Source organism: Crinia signifera, chromosome 5 (assembly GCF_055691185.1).
Source record: "Crinia signifera chromosome 5, ASM5569118v1, whole genome shotgun sequence".
Lineage (NCBI taxonomy): Eukaryota > Metazoa > Chordata > Amphibia > Anura > Myobatrachidae > Crinia > Crinia signifera.
Genome location: NC_139221.1, coordinates 333,307,650 through 333,329,790, shown reverse-complemented (window position 1 = coordinate 333,329,790; position 22,141 = coordinate 333,307,650). Strand labels below are relative to the sequence as shown.

Genomic DNA, 22,141 nt, shown 5'->3' with positions numbered 1-22,141 from the left:
GCACAAGATCTACATCTCTCACCCACACACCTTACTTGCTCACACTCACTATTGCAGGACTTTCTGGCTGTGGTGCACTTCAAACTGTGTCTGTCGGCATACGGGTCAAAAAACTGAAAAACCCCATGTCGACCTAGAACCATGTCGACCGAATGCTTTTCGACAATCATGCTGTAAACCAAGTGATCCCAACCAGGCACGCATGTGATTGGTGCAGAGCCGGGTGCCCGTATCTGGTGTGTGATTGGTGCAGAGCTGGGTGTCTGTGTTGACTCTGCACCAATAACACGCCAGGGTCACGTCAGGGGACCTTACACTAGATACACGATTGGGGTGTAGCCAGGTGTCTGTATCCAGTGTAAGGACCCCTGACGTTGCCCTCACACGCGAATGATTGGTGTGGAGCCGGGTGTAAGGACCCCTGACGTGACCCTGGCGTGTGATTGGTGCAGAGCCTGGTGTCTGTGTATCTGGTGTAAGGAACCCTGGCACACGTGTGATTGGTGCAGAACCGGGTGCCTGTGTATCTGGTGTAAGTACCCCTGGCACATGTGTGATTGGTGAGGTGCCGGGTTCCTGTGTATCTGGTGTAAGTACCCCTGGCACACGTGTGATTGGTGCGGAGCCTGGTGTCTGTGTATCTGGTGTAAGGAACCCTGACATGACCCTGGCACACGTGTGATTGGTGCAGAACCGGGTGCCTGTGTATCTGGTGTAAGTACCCCTGGCACACGTGTGATTGGTGAGGTGCCGGGTGCCTGTGTATCTGGTGTAAGTACCCCTGGCACACGTGTGATTGGTGCGGAGCCTGGTGTCTGTGTATCTGGTGTAAGGAACCGTGACATGACCCTGACACACGTGTGATTGGTGCTGAGCCTGGTGTCTGTGTATCTGGTGGAAGGAACCCTGACATGACCCTGGCACGTGTGATATTGGTGCAGAACCAGGTGCCTGTGTATCTGGTGTAAGTACCCCTGGCACACGTGTGATTGGTGTCTGTGTATCTGGTGTAAGGAACCCTGACATGACCCTGGCATGTGTGTGATTGATGCAGAGCCGGGTGTCTGTGTATCTGGTGTAAGGAACCATGACATGACCCTTGCACGTGTGTGATTGATGCAGAGCCGGGTGTCGGTGTATCTGGTGTAAGGACCCCTGACGTTGCCCTGACATGCGTACAGAAGGGCATAAACCAGACTACACCAATGTACTGTACGTCTTTTATCTCATTGTATCTCCCAACCCGACCTCTCCGCTCTGCACAAGGCCATAACCCCAACTACACCAACTTACTGTACATCTCTTATATCTTAGTATCTCCCAACCCAACCTCTCTGCTCTGCACAAGGCCATAACCCCAACTACACCTTCGTACTGTACATCTCTTATCTCATAGTATCTCCCAACCCGACCTCTCCGCTCTGCACAAGGCCATAACCCCAACTACACCATCGTACTGTACATCTCTTCTCTCATAGTATCTCCCAACCCGACCTCTCCGCTCTGCACAAGGCCATAATCCCAACTACACCTTCGTACTGTACATCTCTTCTCTCATAGTATCTGCCAACCCGACCTCTCCGCTCTGCACAAGGCCATAACCCCAACTACACCATCGTACTGTACATCTCTTATATCATAGTATCTCCCAACCCGACCTCTCCGCTCTGCACAAGGCCATAACCCCAACTACACCAACGTAATGTACATCTCTTCTCTTATCTCATAGTATCTGCCAACCCGACCTCTCCGCTCTGCACAAGGCCATAACCCCAACTACACCATCGTACTGTACATCTCTTATCTCATAGTATCTGCCAACCCGACCTCTCCGCTCAAGGCCATAATCCCAACTACACCATCGTACTGTACATCTCTTACATCTCTTATCTCATAGTATCTGCCAACCCGACCTCTGCTCTGCACAAGATCTACATCTCTCACCCACACACCTTACTTGCTCCCACTCACTATTGCAGGACTTTCTTCTGGCTGTGGTGCACTTTAAACTGTGTCTGTGTCGAAATACGGTCAAAAAACTGAAAAACCCCATGTTGACCTTTTGACTGTCGACCTAATGCTTTTCGACAATCATGCTGTAGACCAAATTATCCCAACCAGGCACGCATGTGATTTGTACGGAGCCGGGTGCCCGTGTCTGGTGTAAGGACCCCTGGCGTGTGATTGGTGCAGAGCTGGGTGTCCGTATCGACTCTGCACCAATCACACGCCAGGGTCATGTCACGGGTCCTTGCACTAGATACACCGATTGGGGTGTAGCCAGGTGTCTGTATCCAGTGTAAGGACCCCTGACGTCACCCTGACACGCGTGTGATTGGTGCAGAGCCGGGTGTAAGGACCCCTGACGTGACCCTGACATGTGATTGATTGCAGAGCCTGGTGTCAGTGTTTCTGGTAGAAAGATCCCTGACGTCGCCCTGGCAGGCGCGTGATTTATGCAGAGCTGGGTGTCGGTGTATCTGGTGTAAGAAACCCTGGCACGTGTGTGGTTGGGGCGGAGCCGGGTGTTGGTTTATCTGGTGTAAGGACCCCTGACATGACCCTGGCACGTGTGTGGTTGGGGCGGAGCCGGGTGTTGGTTTATCTGGTGTAAGGACCCCTGACATGACCCTGGCACGCGTGTGATTGGGGCAGAGCCGGGTGTCCGTATCTGGTGATGTATTCGCAGAAATTTCAATGGAATAAAAACCTAAAAATGCAGAATAAAGCTCTGTGTAAGTATTACGGCCTCACTCTGAAATGTGTAGACTGTGTCCCCCTCTACCCCCTCTTCCCACCATCCTGCACCAGGAGCCTCAGACAGCTTGAGTGATGGACGCGCATATATCTGGTTTATAGGAGGATCAGGGTTGGACAAAGGACAGGCTTACAAGCTGCCTGGTTTGTCTCCCTCAGGTGGTGAATGCTGTGAACAGCAGTCTGGTATCTGCTCTAGGTGAAGATTTCACATCACTGAAGCCTAATTTGTGGGACGCTGTGGATGAAGAGATCTGCCTGTCCGAGTGTGATATCTACAGGTGCGGAGTTCTATCCATGTGTGTCACACATTTACTAATCGCCACGCCCATAACATACCTAATATTTATTTAATCGTAACATTTATATAGCAAACATTACAGTGAGTGTATCAGTCACATCAGCCCCTGCCCCAGTGCTGCTTACACTCTATATTCCCTATCACATGTACACACATTACAGAGAGCGTATCAGTCACATCAGCCCCTGCCCCAGTGGTGCTTACAGTCTATATTCCCTATCACATGTACACACATTACAGAGAGCGTATCGGTCACACCAGCCCCGCCCCAGTGCTGCTTACACTCTATATTCCCTATCACATGTACACACACATTACAGAGTGCGTATCAGTCACATCAGCTCCTGCCCCAGTGGTGCTTACACTCTATATTCCCTATCACATGTACACACATTACAGAGAGTGTATCAGTCACATCAGCCCCTGCCCCAGTGGTGCGTACACTCTTATACGCTCTCTGTAATGTGTGTACATGTGATAGGGAATATAGAGTGTAAGCAGCACTGGGTCAGGGACTGATGTGACTGGTACGCTCTCTGTATTGTGTGTGTACATGTGATAGGGAATATACAGTGTACGCACCACTGGGGCAGGGGCTGATATGACTGATACGCTCTCTCTGTAAAATTTGTGGACATGTGATGGGGAATATAGAGAGCGTACCAGTCACATCAGCCCCTGCCCCAGTGGTGCGTACACTGTATATTCCCTATCACATGTACACACACAATACAGAGAGTGTACCAGTCACATCAGTCCCTGCCCCAGTGGTGCTTACACTCTATATTCCATATCACATGTACACACATTACAGAGAGCGTATCGGTCACACCAGCCCCTGCCCCAGTGCTGCTTACACTCTATATTCCCTATCACATGTACACACACATAACAGAGAGCGTATCAGTCACATCAGCCCCTGCCCCAGTGCTGCTTACACTCTATATTCCCTATCACATGTACACACATTACAGAGAGCGTATCAGTAACATCAGCCCCTGCCCCAGTGCTGCTTACACTCTATATTCCCTATCACATGTACATTACAGAGAGTGTATCAGTCACATCAGCCCCTGCCCCAGTGGTGCTTACACTGTATATTCCCTATCACATGCACATACATTACAGAGAGCGTATCAGTCACATCAGCCCCTGCCCCAGTGCTGCTTACACTGTATATTCCCTATCACATGTACACACATTACAGAGAGCGTATCAGTCACATCAGCCCCTGCCCCAGTGCTGCTTACACTCTATATTCCCTATCACATATACACACATTACAGAGAGCGTATCAGTCACATCAGCCCCTTCCCCAGTGCTGCTTACACTCTATATTCCCTATCACATGTACACACACATTACGGAGAGCGTATTAGTCACATCAGCCCCTGCCCCAGTGCTGCTTACACTCTATATTCCCTATCACATGTACACACACATTACGGAGAGCGTATTAGTCACATCAGCCCCTGCCCCAGTGCTGCTTACACTCTATATTCCCTATCACATGTACACACACATTACAGAGAGCGTATCAGTCACATCAGTCCCTGCCCCAGTGGTGCTTACACTCTATATTCCCTATCACATGTACACACATTACAGAGAGCGTATCGGTCACATCAGTCCCTGCCCCAGTGGTGCTTACACTCTATATTCCCTATCACATGTACATACATTAGAGAGCGTACCAGTCACATCAGCCCCTGCCCCAGTGCTGCTTACACTCTATATTCCCTCTCACATGTACACACACATTACAGAGAGCGTATCAGTCACACCAGCCCCGCCCCAGTGCTGCTTACACTCTATATTCCCTATCACATGTACACACACATTACAGAGAGCGTATCAGTCACATCAGCCCCTGCCCCAGTGCTGCTTACACTCTATATTCCCTATCACATGTACACACACATTACAGAGAGCGTACCAGTCACATCAGTCCCTGCCCCAGTGCTGCTTACACTCTATATTCCCTATCACATGTACACACATTACAGAGAGCGTACCAGTCACATCAGCCCCTGCCCCAGTGCTGCTTACACTCTATATTCCCTATCACATGTACACACACATTACGGAGAGCGTATTAGTCACATCAGCCCCTGCCCCAGTGGTGCTTACACTGTATATTCCCTATCACATGTACACACACACAGTACAGAGAGCGTATCAGTCACATCAGTCCCTGCCCCAGTGCTGCTTACACTGTATATTCCCTATCACATGTACACATTACAGAGAGCGTATCAGTCACATCAGCCCCTGCCCCAGTGCTGCTTACACTCTATATTCCCTATCACATGTACACACATTACAGAGAGCGTATCAGTCACATCAGCCCCTGCCCCAGTGCTACTTACACTGTATATTCCCTATCACATGTACACGCACATTACAGAGAGCGTATCAGTCACATCAGTCCCTGCCCCAGTGCTGCTTACACTCTATATTCCCTATCACATGTACACACATAATACAGAGAGCGTACCAGTCACATCAGCCCCTGCCCCAGTGCTGCTTACACTCTATATTCCCTATCACATGTACACACATTACAGAGAGCGTACCAGTCACATCAGCCCCTGCCCCAGTGCTGCTTACACTGTATATTCCCTATCACATGTACACACATTACAGAGAGCGTATCAGTCACATCAGCCCCTGCCCCAGTGCTGCTTACACTCTATATTCCCTATCACATATACACACATTACAGAGAGCGTATCAGTCACACCAGCCCCGCCCCAGTGCTGCTTACACTCTATATTCCCTATCACATGTACACACACATTACAGAGAGCGTATCAGTCACATCAGCCCCTGCCCCAGTGCTGCTTACACTCTATATTCCCTATCACATGTACACACATTACAGAGAGCGTACCAGTCACATCAGCCCCTGCCCCAGTGCTGCTTACACTCTATATTCCCTATCACATGTACACACACATTACAGAGAGCGTATCAGTCACATCCGCTTTTCTGTGTGAGTAAGTCTGTGTGTATCTGCGCTCTCCTGGATTTGTGTGTGTGTCTGTGTCTGCTACTGTTGGTGATTGCCATTTCTTCTTCTGGTTCCATGGTCCCACAGGGTGACATTGGGGTCTAGGCGGTTCAGAGGACCATGGCACCAATCAGCAAAGCCTTCAGGTTTCCCAGGATGCACAGCTCCTCTCCCGTATAACCCCACCTCCATGCCTAACTTATCAGTTTTTTGTTGGTGTCAGCAGGAAGCTGGAGCACCTCTTATTTTCAGCAGGGCTTGCCTCAGGATAATCCCAAAGAAGTGTTGTTTTCTCTTTCAATTATTCTGGTGACACAGCTTCACATGGGGATGTAGGAGGGTCCGAAGGAGCCAGGCGCCTATGCTAAAAGCTTTGAGAGGCAGGCTCCTCCCTTCTGCATCCCAGAGTCCTCAGTTCGTGTTAGGTGCCCACCGGAGTGGGTGCTTTGCTGAAGCGGGCTGCGATAGCAACCAGAAGAAGAGCTTAGCTAGGTGTTTGTTTTTTTATTAATTTTACACTTAGTTAGGTAGGCAACAGTGTGAGGATTCTGGGAGAATGCTCACACTGCCAGCGCAGCAGGGACTGACAGAATCGCGTCCTGTGCATAGAGAGACGCTGGTCTCTCTGTGCAGTGCTACACAGCCTCTGGACACAGGGTCATGGAGAATGGGTGCACCGTGATGGTGGCCGCCATTTTCTACAGGGTTTGCAAGCTGAATCTCTGCGGAGAAAGCCGCTTGTTACAGGAGCCTGCGGGCGATTCCAAGTGATCCCTGCTTGAGGGGAAGCACTAGGAAGAGGAGAATCTGCATAATAGGAGCGGCTACAGGAGGTAGTTGGCGCAGTGAGCCACAGACCCCGCTGTATGCGGGACGTGTTGCCCTCTTCCTCTTACTCTGTTTTTTGGCGCCTTTGGACACGCTGGCTGCGGAGCTGAAGGGACTCCTACAGAGTGTTTGATTTATCCTGGGCATCGCCATCCCCGCTGACCAGAAAGGGTCTCACAGCTGCAGACAGATAAGTGCTGGCATATATTGACTGTGTACTATACGCCTGACATTAAACATGACAGAAAAACATTCTGCTGCTGTGGGGGTGGGAATCCTTACCACATTGAGTACATGCAGAGTTTGAATTGCAATTAACCCCTGAACAGATGACCCAAGGGGATGTTTGCCCTGTATGTGCAGCTGTCCCCAAGGGAGCACAAGCTCAAAGGGTGGAACAGCCAGAACCAGCGTGGGCTGCGGCCCTGGGCAGGTCGGTTACCACATTGGTACAGGTGTTGAATAGGCAGAGGGATGAGCTGGTAAAGTCCCCTAAACCATTGTCATCCTCTCAGCAATCTTCTGGCACCTTTTCCTTAACACAGGGGTAACCAGCTTTTCTGCAGGTGGTGCAGGACACAGCTCAGGGTATTAGCAGGTTTAATGCACTTATGGATAAGTTTGCTAAGGATCCTGAAGTTACATTTAAGGAGCCCATAGACGGTCCGTTCCCGGACCGTCCGTTCTGTACTATGCGATGCGCGCTCCCGCGCATCACATAGGCCCTTATTCTGGTTGGTGCGGTAATATCCGCGTGCGTTCGTGCCGCCGATGTTTTGTGTCTGCGGATGTGCAGAGGCGTCTCTGCGCATGTGCGAACGGAACGCACGTCCAAATTCCGCATGAAATGTGTACACTACGAACAGGGGGTGGAGAGGGGCGTGAAGGGGTATTTGGGCTCATTACCATATGCATACGCCCCGCGTTTCATGGGCGTTCCCATGCAAACGCTGGGCGTACGTATGGTAATGCGGCCGTGACGCACGTGTAGGGGGCGGACATATGACATCGCCGGATGTCAGCTGCCCGCCCAGATCCCTGCTTTTGCACGGAAAAATGTCCGTGTGGTCTGAGATTGCGGGAGCTGGTGGACCACTCGGTCCTGCATTCGATGGTCTGCGACCATCGAATGAGGGGGGAGGTTCCCTGAGATGGAGGAGGCGTATTCCATGAGAAATACACGTGCGGTCCGTTCGGCCAGCTTCTTACCGCGTACGGACGGAGTTGGCGATCCGTATGGAAGGCGGGGTTTCGCACGCACGGTCCTGGACGCATATTCGGATCTGGCCGTACCGATCAGAATAAGGGCCATAGTACGGTACAAAAAGTATGTGCTGCACATACTTTTTGTACTAGCTAAACTTCGCATCGGATGCGATCCGATGCGATGCGTGCTAATTAAGACCCAAACGGATCCGTTAAACGGACCGTGAATGGGCCCCTTTAGACATTCCCTTTCTTCTCCTCCTGTCTTAGAAGATTCAGAGGAGGGGGGAGAGTGCGGGGCAGAAATGTCCTGGGAGGAATTGGATAATTCTGTCCCTGGTGCCGAAGATTTGATCTTGGCTGTTAAACCGGCTTTAAATGTGTCTAACAGTAGGACCCCAGTAAAGGTTTTATTTTAAAGACAGCGCAGAGAGGCTGTTACTTTTCCTTCAGCTGAAGGTTTGCGAGATCTGTTGGAGGGGGCTTGGAAAACGCCCGATAAGAGACTCCAGATGTCAAAGAGGTTTTTGAACCTATATCCTATGCCAGAAGAGCATGTAAATCTTTGGGAAAAGGTTCCTTTAGTAGATGCGCCGGTGGCTAGATTATCAAAAGCTACCGTGCTACCTGTGCAAGGAGGAGCTGCCTTAAAAGATCTGCTTGAAAATAAGTTAGAAGGTATTCTCAAAGCAGTTTTTGAAGGTGTGGGATTTACCCTTAGACCGATTATTGTTTTTGCAAGGCTATGATGGTGTGGGCAAATTCCATGTGTGCATTGCTACAGCCAGATTCAGAGGCCTTAGTTCTGGTTGAAACAGAGTGTCGGTAGTCTCTGTTACTGCAAGGGTGAGTTTTGTGGCTCAAAGCTTGGGAGGTGGACAATGAGTCCAAAAGGTCTTTAGAAGCTTTGGCTTTTAAAGGGGATTTACTATTTGGATCAGAATTGGAAGCCACCATTAAACAGGCTACAGGTGGGAAAAGTACATTTCTACCTACACCAGCCGCTAAACAAAATGCTAGATTCTCTGCTTTTCGTTCGTCCTTTCGTCCCTCCTCTAGAGGAGGTGCGTCCTTTAAGGGTCAGTCCAGTAGAGGGAAGTTTCAGGTTGTAAAAGGAAAGACCCCAAAAATCCTGCTTTGGTGCCTTCAATAAGAAACAGGGCGCCAAGAGTGAGGAGAAGCCCTCAGCATGGCAACCAGGAGACTCCCCTGTCTGTCCTCAGAGTGGGGGTCGCCTCCTGCAGTACCAGGACACTTGGACATTATTGGGTCCTGTCTCATGGTTACAGGATAAACCTGAAGGGGGTTCCACCAAGAAGGTTTTTACCTACACTATTGCCCAGAGAGACACGCCTCAGAGCATCCCTTTTGGGGGCAGCTCAGTCTCTCTTCAAGAGAAAGGCGTGGTAGTCCCGGTACTGTGGGATGAAAGAAAGAAGGGGTTCTACTCCATTCTTTTCTTAGTGCCCAAGCCAGATGGGTCATTCAGACCAATTCTAAATCTGAAGTCATTAAATCTCCACCTATGGGTAGATCATTTCAGAATGGAATCCTTGAGGTTGGGTCTGCTGAGCCTGGACCAAGTGGAGTTCCTAGCATCTATGGATATTCAAGATGCATATTTACACGTGCCTATTTGTGCAGAGCATCAGTCTTTGCTGCGTTTTGCAATAGGGGACTTACACCTTCAGTTTCAGGCGTTACCCTTTGGGCTGGCAACGGCCCCGAGAGTGTTTACAAAGATTGTCAGAATGGCGGCAGTTCTCAGACTAAAAGGAATAGTGGTTATTCCTTATTTGGACGATCTTTTGTTCAAAGCGCAGTCTGCAGAAAAGATGCAACAGGACTTGGCAGAGGCTATTCGATTTTTGCAGAATCACGGCTGGGTGCCAAATTTTCAAAAGATTCACCTGTGCCCCACCCAGAGACTTCAGTTCCTGGGAGTCATATTGGACCCCCCCTTACATCGAGTGTTCCTTACAGAGTCACAGTCCAGGGACATTTATCAACTGGTTTCGACTGTGTTGGAGTTACCAGAACCGTCCTTTTGAGGCAAGAGGGTATCGACATTCGAGACGCTTCAATACAACAGATTCCATTCTCGAGCCTTTCAATGGAACATATTGGCATGTTGGTCGGGGAATCCCAAATCCATGAAGACAGAGAAACCCATCTTTGCGGTGGTGGATGGATGTGGACTCTCTCCAGTGGGGCCGGTCCCTTCATACTTGGAAATGGCTGGTGGTTACCACCAATGTCAGTCTCAGGGGCTGGGAAGCTGTAGTGATGGATTTGAGACTTCAAGGCCTATGGCCCAGGGAAGAGTCAGTTCTCCCAATAAATGTTTTGGAACTACGGGCGGTCTGGAAGACATTCTCAGGTGGAGGAAAGGATAAAGGGTCTGCCTATCCGAATTCAGTCAGACAATGCCACGGCTATGGCATATTTGAACCATCAAGGGGGCACACGCAGCAAGATGGCAAAGCTGGAAGTGTCTCAGATTCTTCTATGGGCAGAAAGCAATGTTCTGGCCCTGTCTGCAGTGTTCATTCCAGGAGTCAAAAATGTGGAAGCGGATTTCCTGAGCAGGGAAGAGCTTCTGGAAGGGGAATGGGTATTACATCCTCAGGTGTTCCAGGAGATTGTGGTGCTTTGGGGCCTTCCGATAGTGGACTTGATGGCGTCCAGATTCAATCATCAAGTACCCAGGTTCTTTTCCAGGACCAGGGATCCACTAGCTTGGGCAGTGGATGCAATGACGGTGCCTTGGACAGTAAAGTTAGCTTACGTCTTCCCTCCTTTCCCTATGATTGCCCGGGTACTGAAGAAGGTCAAATCTCAGGGGATTGGTGTCATAATTGTAGCACCGGATTGGCCAAGGAGATCTTAGTACTCCAACATTCAGAGTTTGACGATAGCGTTGTGGCGTCTTCCTCTGCGGCCAGATCTTTTAAGGCAGGGCCCGTTTTTTCACCAGGACCTAGTTCAACTAACTTTGACGGCCTGGCTATTGAAACCGCCATCTTGAAGAAGGGGTTGTCAGACGCTGTGATAAATACCAACTATTATAGAGTTTGGAAAACATACATTTGGTGGTATGAGCATCAGAGATCTCACACTTCTAGTTTTAAGATGTCAAGGTTGCGTGATTTTTTTACAGGATGGTTTTTCACCTGGATTGAGTCTTCAATCTTTGAAGGTTCAGGTTTCAGCCTTATCTATTTTCTTCCAGAAAAGAGTGGCCTTAATTCCAGAGGTGCAGACCGTTCTGCAGGGGGTTACGAGATTGAAACCTCCTTACAAACAGCCTGTAGCACCATGGGATTTGTCCTTGGTGCTGGCAGTACAAGAATCTCCTTTTGAACCGTTAAGGTCTGCGTGTTTCTGAGTTAGGAGCATTGGGGCAGATGTATTAAGCCTTAACAAGAGATAAATTCAAGTGTGATAAGGAAAGATAAACGTCCAGCCAATCAGCTCCTTACTGACTTTTTTTCAAACACAGCCTGTAACATGACAGTTGGGATGTGATTGGCTGGACATTTATCTCTCCTGATCACACTTGCATTTATCTCTTGTTAAGGCTTAATACATCGGCCCCAATCATGATGATAGGGCTGTGCTTCGAACAGTGCCTACGTTTTTATCTAAGGTGGTTTCTGCATTTCACTTGAACCAAGAGATTGTTCTTCCAGTGTTCAACCCCCCTGTAGGGGACTGGGAAGAGGGACAAATTAAAAAATTTGGATGTTTGCGCTTTGGACAGAGTAAAGGATATCCGTAAAACAGATTTGTTATTGGTGTTGTATTTCATCGTGTTAAGGTGTAGACCATGGGTCTTCAACCTGTGGCCCTCCAGATGTTGTGAAACTACATGTTCCAACATGCATTGCCACATTATTTCCTAAATGAGCATGCCAAAACTGTCAGGGCATGCTGGGACATGTAGTTTCACAACATCTGGAGGGCCACAGGTTGAAGACCTGTGGTGTAGACCATTCTACCTGCCTCAGGAGTTCTCTGTGGTCTTTGTAGCCGCAGTATATATCCCACCCCAGGCCAATGTTTCCATAGCACTGGATTCCTTGTTCTATGTTATTTCCAAACTACTGTCTGCTCATCCGGAGTGTGCCTTTATTGTTGCCGGTGACTTTAATCAGGCTAATTTAAAGTTGGTGCTCCCCAAATTTGTTCAAAATGTGAACGTCCCGACGCGTGGTAACAACATCTTGGACCATGTGTATACAAACATCAGAGACTTACAAGACTGTTTTGTGTCCTCATATTGGGCAGTCGGATCACTCTTCATTATTCCTAGTCCCAAAATATCTATCAGTGCTTAAGAAGTCTAGGCCAATTATTAAGAATGTTACGGTCTCGCCTGAGGGGGCTTTGTTGAGTCTGCAGGGTTGTCTGGAATGCACAAATTGGGACCTATTTGTTGAGGAGGCAATCCGTGGTTCCAACATTGATGTAGACTCATTGGCTTCCATGGTGTTGATGTACCTCAAATTTTGTATAGAGGGTGTTACTAGGGAAAAGAGAATGTTTATTTCCTAATGAGAAGCCATGGATGAACAGTGCGGTTCGTTCCCTGTTTAGATTTAAATGCCCTATCTCTTGATCTTAAGACACGGCAGCATATATAGTTGCCCATTCTAATTTGAGGAGGGGCATCCGGCCAGCTAAAAAGGCCTATTTGGCAAAAATAGAGGGCCACTTTAAAGAATCTGGGGATGCTAGAGCAATGTGGCAGGGGATTAAACATATTACAAACCGCAGCGGTTCTAATCCTGGTTCTTGTAAATCTAATGGGCCTTCTGCGAACGAGTTTAATCAATTTTATGCCAGGTTTGAGGAGGAGAATCTGATCCCTGCAGTTAAAAACCTTAATCGGTCAGATTTCCCGTTGGAATTAACAGAATCGGAAGTCAGGTTGTGCCTAAGGCAAACTAAAGTTAGGAAAGCCCCAGGCCCAGACGGTATCCCAGGCAGGGTCTTGCGTGCCTGTGCTGACCAATTAGGAATTTTTACAAAGATCTTTAATTCATCACTAGTGTATTGTGGTGTTCCACGATGTTTTAAAGTCACTACAATTATTCCTGTCCCTAAATCGGCGGGAGTATCTTGTTTGAACGACTTCCGCCCGATTGCCCTCACTTCATTAGTTATGAAGTGTTTTGAGAGAGTGGTCTTGTATCACCTAAAGCAGTGGTTCCCAACCCTGGTCCTCAAGTACCCCCAACAGTGCATGTTTTGCAGGTCTCCACACAGAATCACAAGAGCTATAATTAGCTCCACCTGTGGATCTTTTAAAATGTGCCTGAATAATGAGTGCACCTGCCGGTTGAACTGGAAAACATGCACTGTTGGGGGTACTTGAGGACCAGGGTTGGGAACCACTGACCTAAAGGATGTAATCCCGGTGGAATTTGACCGTTATCAGTTTGCCTATAGGTCAAATCGATCCACCGAGGATGCTGCTCTTGCTGTCCTTCATAAGATTCTCTGTCATTTGGAAACTAAGGAGTCCTATGTCAGATTATTATTTGTGGACTATAGCTCCGCTTTTAATACTGTCGTGCCTGCGGTATTGATCGCGAAGCTTCGGGAGATAGGTTACAATCCTCCCATATGTGACTGGCTGTTGGACTTTCTGATGAACCGTCCTCAGTCAGTTAGGGTGGGTTTCACTTCTTTGTCAGAACTTGTCCTAAACATAGGTGTCCCTCAAGGGTGTGTTCTGAGTCCTTTTTTGTACTCTTTGTACACCTCAGATTGTTTCTCAAAACCTCATTGTCAAATTTGCTGACGATACTACAGTGGTTGGTTTGACAGCTATAGGTTAGAGGTGCAGAAATTAATTGAATGGGGTGAGGTTAATAACCTTCTCCTAAATGGTAAAAAGACCAAGGAGGTGGTTATTGACTTTAGAAGATCAAGAAGGTCGACTATTAATCCATTGATTTTAAACTGTGAAGAGGTGGAGAGGGTTACAAATACTAAATGTTTGGGTATTACGTTCTCGGAAGATCTGTCCTGGTCTACACATACCACAATGGCAGTTGGAAAGGCTCAGCAACGCCTTTTTTGTTCTGCGAAGATTACGGGCAGCTGGCCTATCTAGGCCTTTGCTTATGAACTTTTACTGCTGCGTAATCAAGAGTCTGTTGACTTATGCCATTGCGGTATGGTATGGAAATTCAAAGTGCTCTGATCGTAGATCCCTAGATAGGATTGTTAGGGCTGCTGAAAAGGTCATTGACCAACCTTTGCCTAGGATGGCAGACATTTTTTTAAGAAGGGGGAAAGCGAAGGCTAAAAAAAATCATTCTAGACCCTAGTCATCCCTGCTATTCTCTTTTTTCTCCCTGTTGCCCTCTGGGAAACATTACAGGTGCTTGAGTTGCCGCACTAGCCGGTTGCGGAACAGTTTTTTCCCATCTGTTATTTCGTGTTTGAATTGTGATATATGAATGTTGAATATGAGTATTTCCTTCTCTTCTTTTCCTCCTTGTGAATTTCACTTTACATTTGTTAATGTTGTAGTGACAATAAATTATTATTCTATTATTCTGTGATCCATATGTTGTATGATGTACACAAGAAATGCTTATCTGCTTCAAAACCGACCATTGCTAGGTGGTTGAGGTCGGTAATTGCTTTGGCCTATACTAAAGTTGGTAGGCCAGTGCCTTCCAGGACTAATGCTCATACATACCTGCCTCTTGAGAGGTGCACCATGGGGCTACGGCTGAGCAAGTATGCAGGGCTGCCACTTGGTCATCTGTTCACACTTTCACCGGTTCCATGAGTTCGCGTCGGAGCACGCATTATTCGTGCGAGCAGTGATGAGAACTGCAAACCTGAGCGTACCCTCGAAAAGGACCGGCTCTTGAACATCCTAATGTTGAGCTGTGTCACCAGGATAATTGAAAGAGAAAAAGGGATTTTTGTAAGAACTTACTGTTAGAATCCCTTTCTCTGGTATTATCCTGGTGACACAGCGATCCCTCCCTTACGCTCGGTTAGTATTGCCGTTTTCATGAATGGTCATGGGTTAAATTAATTGTACATGTAATATGTTCAGGCGTTGTACTGAGTTAATGTATCCTAGTGTGCTTTGGAAGTTGAACTGAGGACCCTGGGATTCAGAAGGGAGGAGCCTGCCTCTCAAAGCGGTGCCTGGCTCCTTCGGACCCTCCTACATCCCAATGTGAAGCTGTGTCACCAGGATAATATCAGAGAAAGGGATTCGAACGGTAAGTTCTTACCTTTTTACCGTTGCTAGGCTGCCTGTGCTGTCAGTCACACTGACAACAGCACGGCCGCTCCATCCCTCTGCCGGCACCCTGGTCAAGAGGGGTATGCAGCGAGGTGGAGCCCGGTGCCTAGCACCGCCAGACCTACGACTGCGTGTGACCAATGGGAGGCTTTGAGCAAAAAATCCTCTATTTTTAAGAGTTCTAACCAGGTACCCCTTGCCACCAGAAGATTGCAAATTGTGGGGAGCTCCTCCCCGGTAGATTCTCATGTTACACGACTGGTTAAACCATCTGTCTCCTCCCTGTTACCACCGGATCTTCTATAAAGGATCCTATGGATAGGCGCTTAGAGCACTCTCTTAAAGCCATTTTTTCCCTCACAGGAGTGGTGCAAAGACCTACTGTGGCTGCGACCTGGGCCGCAAAGGCTATTTTGCCGTGGCTCCAGGTCGTGAAAGACGAATTACCCATTGATGCATCGGAAGATGCCAGACTGTGCGTGTCTCATATTAAGCAGGCCACAATATATATAATGGAGGCATTGTCTGATGCTGGAGTCCTAGCAGCAAAGACCTCTGCAAACTCTGTATTGGCACATCGTATCCTGTGGCTACGGCCCTGGAGGGCAGACCTAGAGTCTAAAAAGACACTAGAAATGCTACCCTTTTTAAGGGGGATGTTTTGTTTGGGGAAGAGCTCCATAAAATTGACTGCGGCTAAGACTGCATGCCTTCTTTCAGAGACCAAAAACTACACCCTTTCGTCCCCAAGGTAAAGCGAGCGGTCAATCCTTTCCTCACACCTCAACCACTGCCAAGCAAACCAAGTCTAGGCCCAAACAAGCCTGGGCCACTAGACAACCCCCAGTCAAACCAGATAAACCTGCAGCATGAGGGGCGGGCCTCCCGCAGGGGGACCTCAAAGTGGGAGGCAGACTTCTACAATTCACACAACAGTGGCTCACCACATCGGCGGATGTTTGGGTGAGAGAAGTTGTGGGATACTCCATCTTGTTCAAAAGAACCCCTCCACAAAAGTTCTTTTGTACAGGCCTCCCTCACAATCCACCAAAAGCGTAACAATTATTGCAAATATTGTCCTCCCTGTCATTATACCAGTACCTCAACACCAGCGAGAGATAGGTATTTACTCCGGGTGTGGGTTGTTAGGTCTACACCAAATAGGTCGACACCACTAGTTCGACATGGGTCAAGGTAGACAGGACATAAGGTCGAAAGACAAAATGTCGACATGGGGTTTTTCACTGTTTTTTGACCCGAATGTCAACATGGACACAGTTTGAAGTGCACCGCATCGCTCACTTCGCTCGCAATGCTTCGGGCACGGTGCCTCACTATGCTTGGCACACTATTTTATTCTCCCACCATGAACTACACATCCCAGCATGCCTTGCATCAGTTTCAGCATGACCACATAGCAAAACTAATGCAAAGCATCCTGGGATGTGTAGTTCATCAACATCTGGAGGGCCGCAATTGCCCAGCCCTGCCCTAGTGGATGGTAGGGCATGAAATACCGCCTGTCTGCACATGTTGGCTCAAAAAAGTCAAAAACATCATGTCGACCTAATGCGTGTGTCGACCTAGACACATATCGACCTAGACACAAGTTGACCTAGACCCATGTCGACCTTGCTGCCTGTCAACCTAGTGGTATCGACCCAATGCTTGTCGACCATGTTGGTGTAGACCTAATGACCGTATCCCTTTACTCCACCCTGTTTCTAGTACCAAAACCAAATGGGACTGACAGGCCCATACTAAATTTGAAGGCACTCAACAAATTTGTCAGTGTGCCAAAATTCCGCATGGAAACCCCGAGGACAATAGTTCTGGCATTAGAACCGGGGGATTACATGGTCTCCCTGGATGTACGGGATGCATATCTACATGTACCCATGCTTCCTTCACACCAGAGATTTATCCGGTTTACGATTCTGTCCTGCCATTTTCAATTCCAGGCCCTTCCATTCGGCTTGGCCACTGACCCTCGGGTGTTTACCAAGGTGATTGCAGTAATGGTGGCATATCTGCATATTCAGGGGATCAGAGTATTTCCCTCCTTGGACGATTTTCTCCTCGTAGCAAAGTCACCGGTAGCGCTATTAGCACATTTACAAACAACGATTGCTGTTCTCCAACAGCACGGTTGGCTCCTCAATTGGGAGAAGTCCTCACTCAGTCACATCAGGTGCGGTACCTGGGTGCTTGTCTAGATTCCCATACACAGAGATTGTTCCTACCAGGGGACAAGTGTCAATCTCTTCAACAAAGGATACGCCTCTTCTTAAAGAGCCCCAGAGTATCCATCAATCTGGCAATGCAAATCCTGGGTCTAATGGTGTCAACATTCAACATGGTCGAGTGGGTGCAATTTCACTCCTGCCTCCGGCAACATCTGATACTTCAGAAATGGGACAGACAACATCAGAGCATAAGAACCACGTTTATGGCACTGACTCCAGAGGTTCGGATATCTCTCCAGTGGTGGCTACAAATGCCTCACCTGAACCAGGGATGTCCTTTCTGATTCACAGATTGGATTCTCCTCACTACCGATGCCAGCCTACGAGGCTGGGTAGCTGTAGTAGAATCCCGGTCCTTGCAAGGCGTGTGGTCCAAGCTGGAAACACGCCTGTCCGTCAATGTCCTGGAGCTTCGAGCAGTGTACAACGCTTCTTGTTCGCTCACAGGATCTTCAAGGCAAACCGGTACAAGTCACGTCAGACGATGCCACAACAGTGGCATACATAAACCATCAGGGGGGCACCCGCTGCGCAGTAGCCATGCGAGAGCTGTCCAAAATCCTAACTTGGGGGGAACAACACCTACTGGCACTGTTGGCGGTGTTCATACCAGGAATTCTAAACTGGGAAGCGGACTTTCTAAGTCGGCAAGACGTTCATCTGGGGGAGTGGTCACTCCACCAAGAAGTCTTCTCCCTCCTGGTGAGCCGTTGGGGCCTTCCACCCTTTAAAACAACATAATGTTAGTGCAGCCCAGGGATCCTCAAGCCAGCTTTGTGGATGCTCTGACAGTTCCTTGGAACTTTCATCTTCCATGTTTTTCCTCCAGTGTCTATGATACCCAGAGTAATTTGGAAATTCAAACAAGAAGGTGGGGATCTCATTCTTATAACCCCAGCCTGGCCTCGACGTCATTGGTATGTAGACCTACAACAGCTGTCAGGAAAGCAGCCGTTCAGGTTGCCACTACCACAGGACCTGCTCAGTCAGGTTCCTTGTCTACACCCAGACCTTTAGCGCCTGTCTTTGATGGCGTGGTGCTTGAAACTGCCATAATAAGAGAAAGGGTTTTCTGCAAAGGTCATCAAAACAATGATCAAGGCACGTAAACCCGCATCGGCAAGAATTTACTACCGGGTTTGGCACACAAATTTCTCCTTTTGTGCATCCCGCAAGTATAACACTAAAGTGTTCAAAACTGCTAGAGTCCTTGCATTTCTACAGAGAGGTTTAGATAATGGGTTTAAGGTTAGCCTCGCTTAAGGTGCATATTTCTGCTCTGTCCATCTGGTTTCAAAGAAAGATTGTTTCTCTTCCAGATATGTGTACTTTCATCCAGGGTGTCATACGTACACAACCACCATATGTTCCTCCAACGTCACCATGGGTCTCTAGTGTTACAGGCTCTGGCCATACCTCCATTCGAACCACTTTGCTCTGTAGAATATAAGTGTCTCACAGCCAAGACTGTGTTTCTTTTCGCAATTGCGTCTGCCAGACGTATATCAGATTTGTCTGCTCTTTCATGCAGACCTCCCTTTCTGATTTTCCATCCGGATAGGGCGGTGCTAATAACCAGAGCTCCCCACCTGCCCAAAGTAGTCTCCAAGTTTCACATCAACCAGGAGATAGTGGTCCCCGCATTTAATTCAGATGTTCTCTCCCTGGCTGAATGCTTCTTGGATGCAGTTAAAGTTCTAACTATATATCTGGACCGCACTGCTTCCATCAGGAAATCAGACACCCTCTTTGTACTATATGGTTTTCACAAAAAGCGCTGGCCAGTGAGCAAACAAATTGTTGCTCGCTGGATTCTTATGGTCATTCTGCAAGCTTACTAGCAAGCTAATCTCCCTCGACCATTGTCAGTAAATGCACATTCTACCAGATCGGTAGGTCCATCATGGATGGCATGCCGCGGAGCGTCCGATGAACAACTGTGCAAGGCTGCAACTTGGTCATCTGTTCATATCTTTACAAAGTTCTATGCATTTGACATGTTCACCTCCCAGGATGCTTCCTTTGGTCGTTGGGTCTTCTGACACCTCAGGCGGGTACCCTCCCTTCAGTACTGTTTTTGGACATCCCCAATGTCACCCTGTGGGACCATAGAACCCAGAGAAGAAAATTTGTTAGGTTAACTCTTTCTTCAAGGTTCAAGGTACCCACAGGGCACCCACCCTTAATTAAGCCTGAGGTATTCCTTTGTGATACACTAATTGTGACTTTGACTACATTAGTCAGGTCCTCCTTCCCTCTATGTATGTGTGAGTAAGTGCACTGGCATGCTCTTGTCTATTTCTTCCTTCTCTGCTTCCTGCTATTGGCTGGCTAACAAACTGATGAGCTAGGCATGGAGGCGGAGGTGATATGGGAGAGGAACCGTGCATCCTGAGAAACCTGAAAGCTTCACTGATTGGTTCCACGGTCCTCTGAACCGCCTACAACCCCAATGTCACCCTGTGGGTACCATGAACCTCGAAGAAAGAGTTACCCTAAGGTAGGTCTACCATAACTCTAGTTTTTTCACGTATTGCAGTTACAACCCAGACCTAGACTCTGACCCCTTTGGAGAGGACGGAAACTTGTGGTCCTTCAACTATTTCTTCTACAACAAGAAGCTGAAGAGAATTGTGTTCTTCACGTGTCGCTCTATCAGGTGACCTATGGGACTTTTGTCTCTTGTTATACAAATATGGGGTGATGTATGATTTCTACACCAACCACAGTCCTCCGGCCTGCACATATATCGTAGTTAGTATAGACGCATATCCAGTGATCTTATAACTTATCCTACTTACTGCCCTCCACCACCTTCTCTAGCCCATCCCTGCCCTCTGCCGCCTTCTCTAGTCCCTCCCTGTCCCTGGCCACCTCCGTCTTCTCTAGTCCGTCCCTGTCCCTGCCCTCCACCTCCTTCACTAGCCCCTCCCTTTCCCTCCCCTCTGCCTCCTTCTCTAGCCACTCCCTGCCCTCCGCCATCTCTAGCCCCTCCTTTTCCTTCTGCCGCCTTCTTTAGTCTTTCCCTGCCCTCCGCCGCCTTCTCTCGTCCCTCCCTGTCCTCTGTTGACTTCTCTTGCATCCCTGTCCCAGCCCTCTGCGTCCTTCTCTAGCCCCTAACTGCCTTTTGCTGCCTTCTATAGCCCCTCCCTTTCCATTTGCCACCTTCTATAACCCGGCTCTCTGCTGCCTTCTCTAGCCCCTCCTTGACCTGATGCATTCTCTAGTCCCTCCCTGCCTTCTGCCGCCTTCGAAAAACCCTCTCTGTCCATGCCCTCTGCTTCCTTTTCTAACCCCTTCCTGATCTCTGCTGCATTCTCTAGCCTATCCCTGCCCTCTGGCACTTTCTCTAGTCCCTCCCTGACCTCTGCCACCTTCTAGCCCATCCTGTCCCTGCCCACCGTCGCCTTGTCTATCCACCCCCTGCCAACCACCACTTTCTATGGCCCCTGTGCTCTGCTGCCTTCTCTAGCACCTCCCTGTCCTTGCCCTCAGTCTCCTATAGCACCTCCCTGCCCTCCGCCTTCTCCAGCACCTCCTTGTCCCTGCCCTCCGCCTTCTCTAGCACCTCCCTGTCCCTGCCATCCGCCTTCTCTAGCCCCTCCCTGCCCTCTGCCGCCTTCTATAACACCCTCACTTTTCCTGCCCTCTGCCACCTTCTCTAGTTCCTCCCTGTTCCTGCCTTGTCTATCCCTTTGCTGCCCTCTGCCGTCTTCTCTAGCCCCTTCCTGTCTCTATGCAGAATTCTTTAACCCCTTCCTGTTCCTGCCCTCTGCCTCCTTCTCTAACCATTTCCTGTCCCTGCCCTCTACCGCCTTCTCTAACCCCTCCCTGCCCTCTGCTGCCTACACTAGCCCTTCCCTGTCCCTGCCCTCCGCTGCCTTCTTTAGCCCCTTCCTGCCCTCCGCCGCCTTCTCTAGCCCCTCCCTGCCCTCCGTCGCCTTCTCTAGCCTCTCCATGTCTCTGCCCTCCACTGGCTTTTCTAACCCCCTCCCTGTCTCTTCCCTCCACCTTCTCTAGTCCCTCCCTGTTCCTGCCCTCTGCAGCATTCTCTAGCCCCTCCCTGCCCTCCGTTGCCTTCTCTAGCCTCTCCATGTCTCTGCCCTCCACTGCCTTTTCTCGCCCCTCCCTGTCCCTTTGCCACCTTCTCTAGCCCCCTCCCTGTTCCTGCCCTCTGCAGTATTCTCTGGCCTCTCCCTGCCCTTGGCCCCCTTCCCATTACTGCCCTCCACCTTATTTAGTCCCTCACTCGCTTCAGAATGATACTGTATCCCTTTCATTGCATACTTCTAATGTGGGTTTGTTCACATTGCAGTGGATATACTTATAAACGTACTGATGTAGGTTCTGAGCTGGATATGTATCTGGAGGAGGAAATGGAAGATGAGCCCAGTCACATTGGGGGAGTCAGGTAAGAGACGCTCTGATTCCAGGTTGTGGACACACATTCGTACGGAGCCCGAAGGGTCACCCCCATGAGCCATTAGTAACCCTGGCCAATATGTGTA

At 48.9% G+C, this 22,141-nt stretch overlaps 1 protein-coding gene across 3 annotated transcripts in view; it reads left to right on the top strand.

The window, feature by feature from the left end:
• Positions 1–22,141, top strand: part of MAF1 (MAF1 negative regulator of RNA polymerase III) — a 97,826-nt gene that overhangs the window by 59,925 nt on the left and 15,760 nt on the right. For all 3 annotated transcript variants that reach the window (XM_083145058.1, XM_083145057.1, XM_083145059.1), the window contains 3 exons: positions 2,917–3,038; positions 20,173–20,292; positions 21,949–22,044. In XM_083145058.1, the coding sequence (XP_083001184.1) occupies positions 2,917–3,038; positions 20,173–20,292; positions 21,949–22,044 (338 nt within the window). The remainder of the gene's footprint in view (positions 1–2,916; positions 3,039–20,172; positions 20,293–21,948; positions 22,045–22,141) is intronic.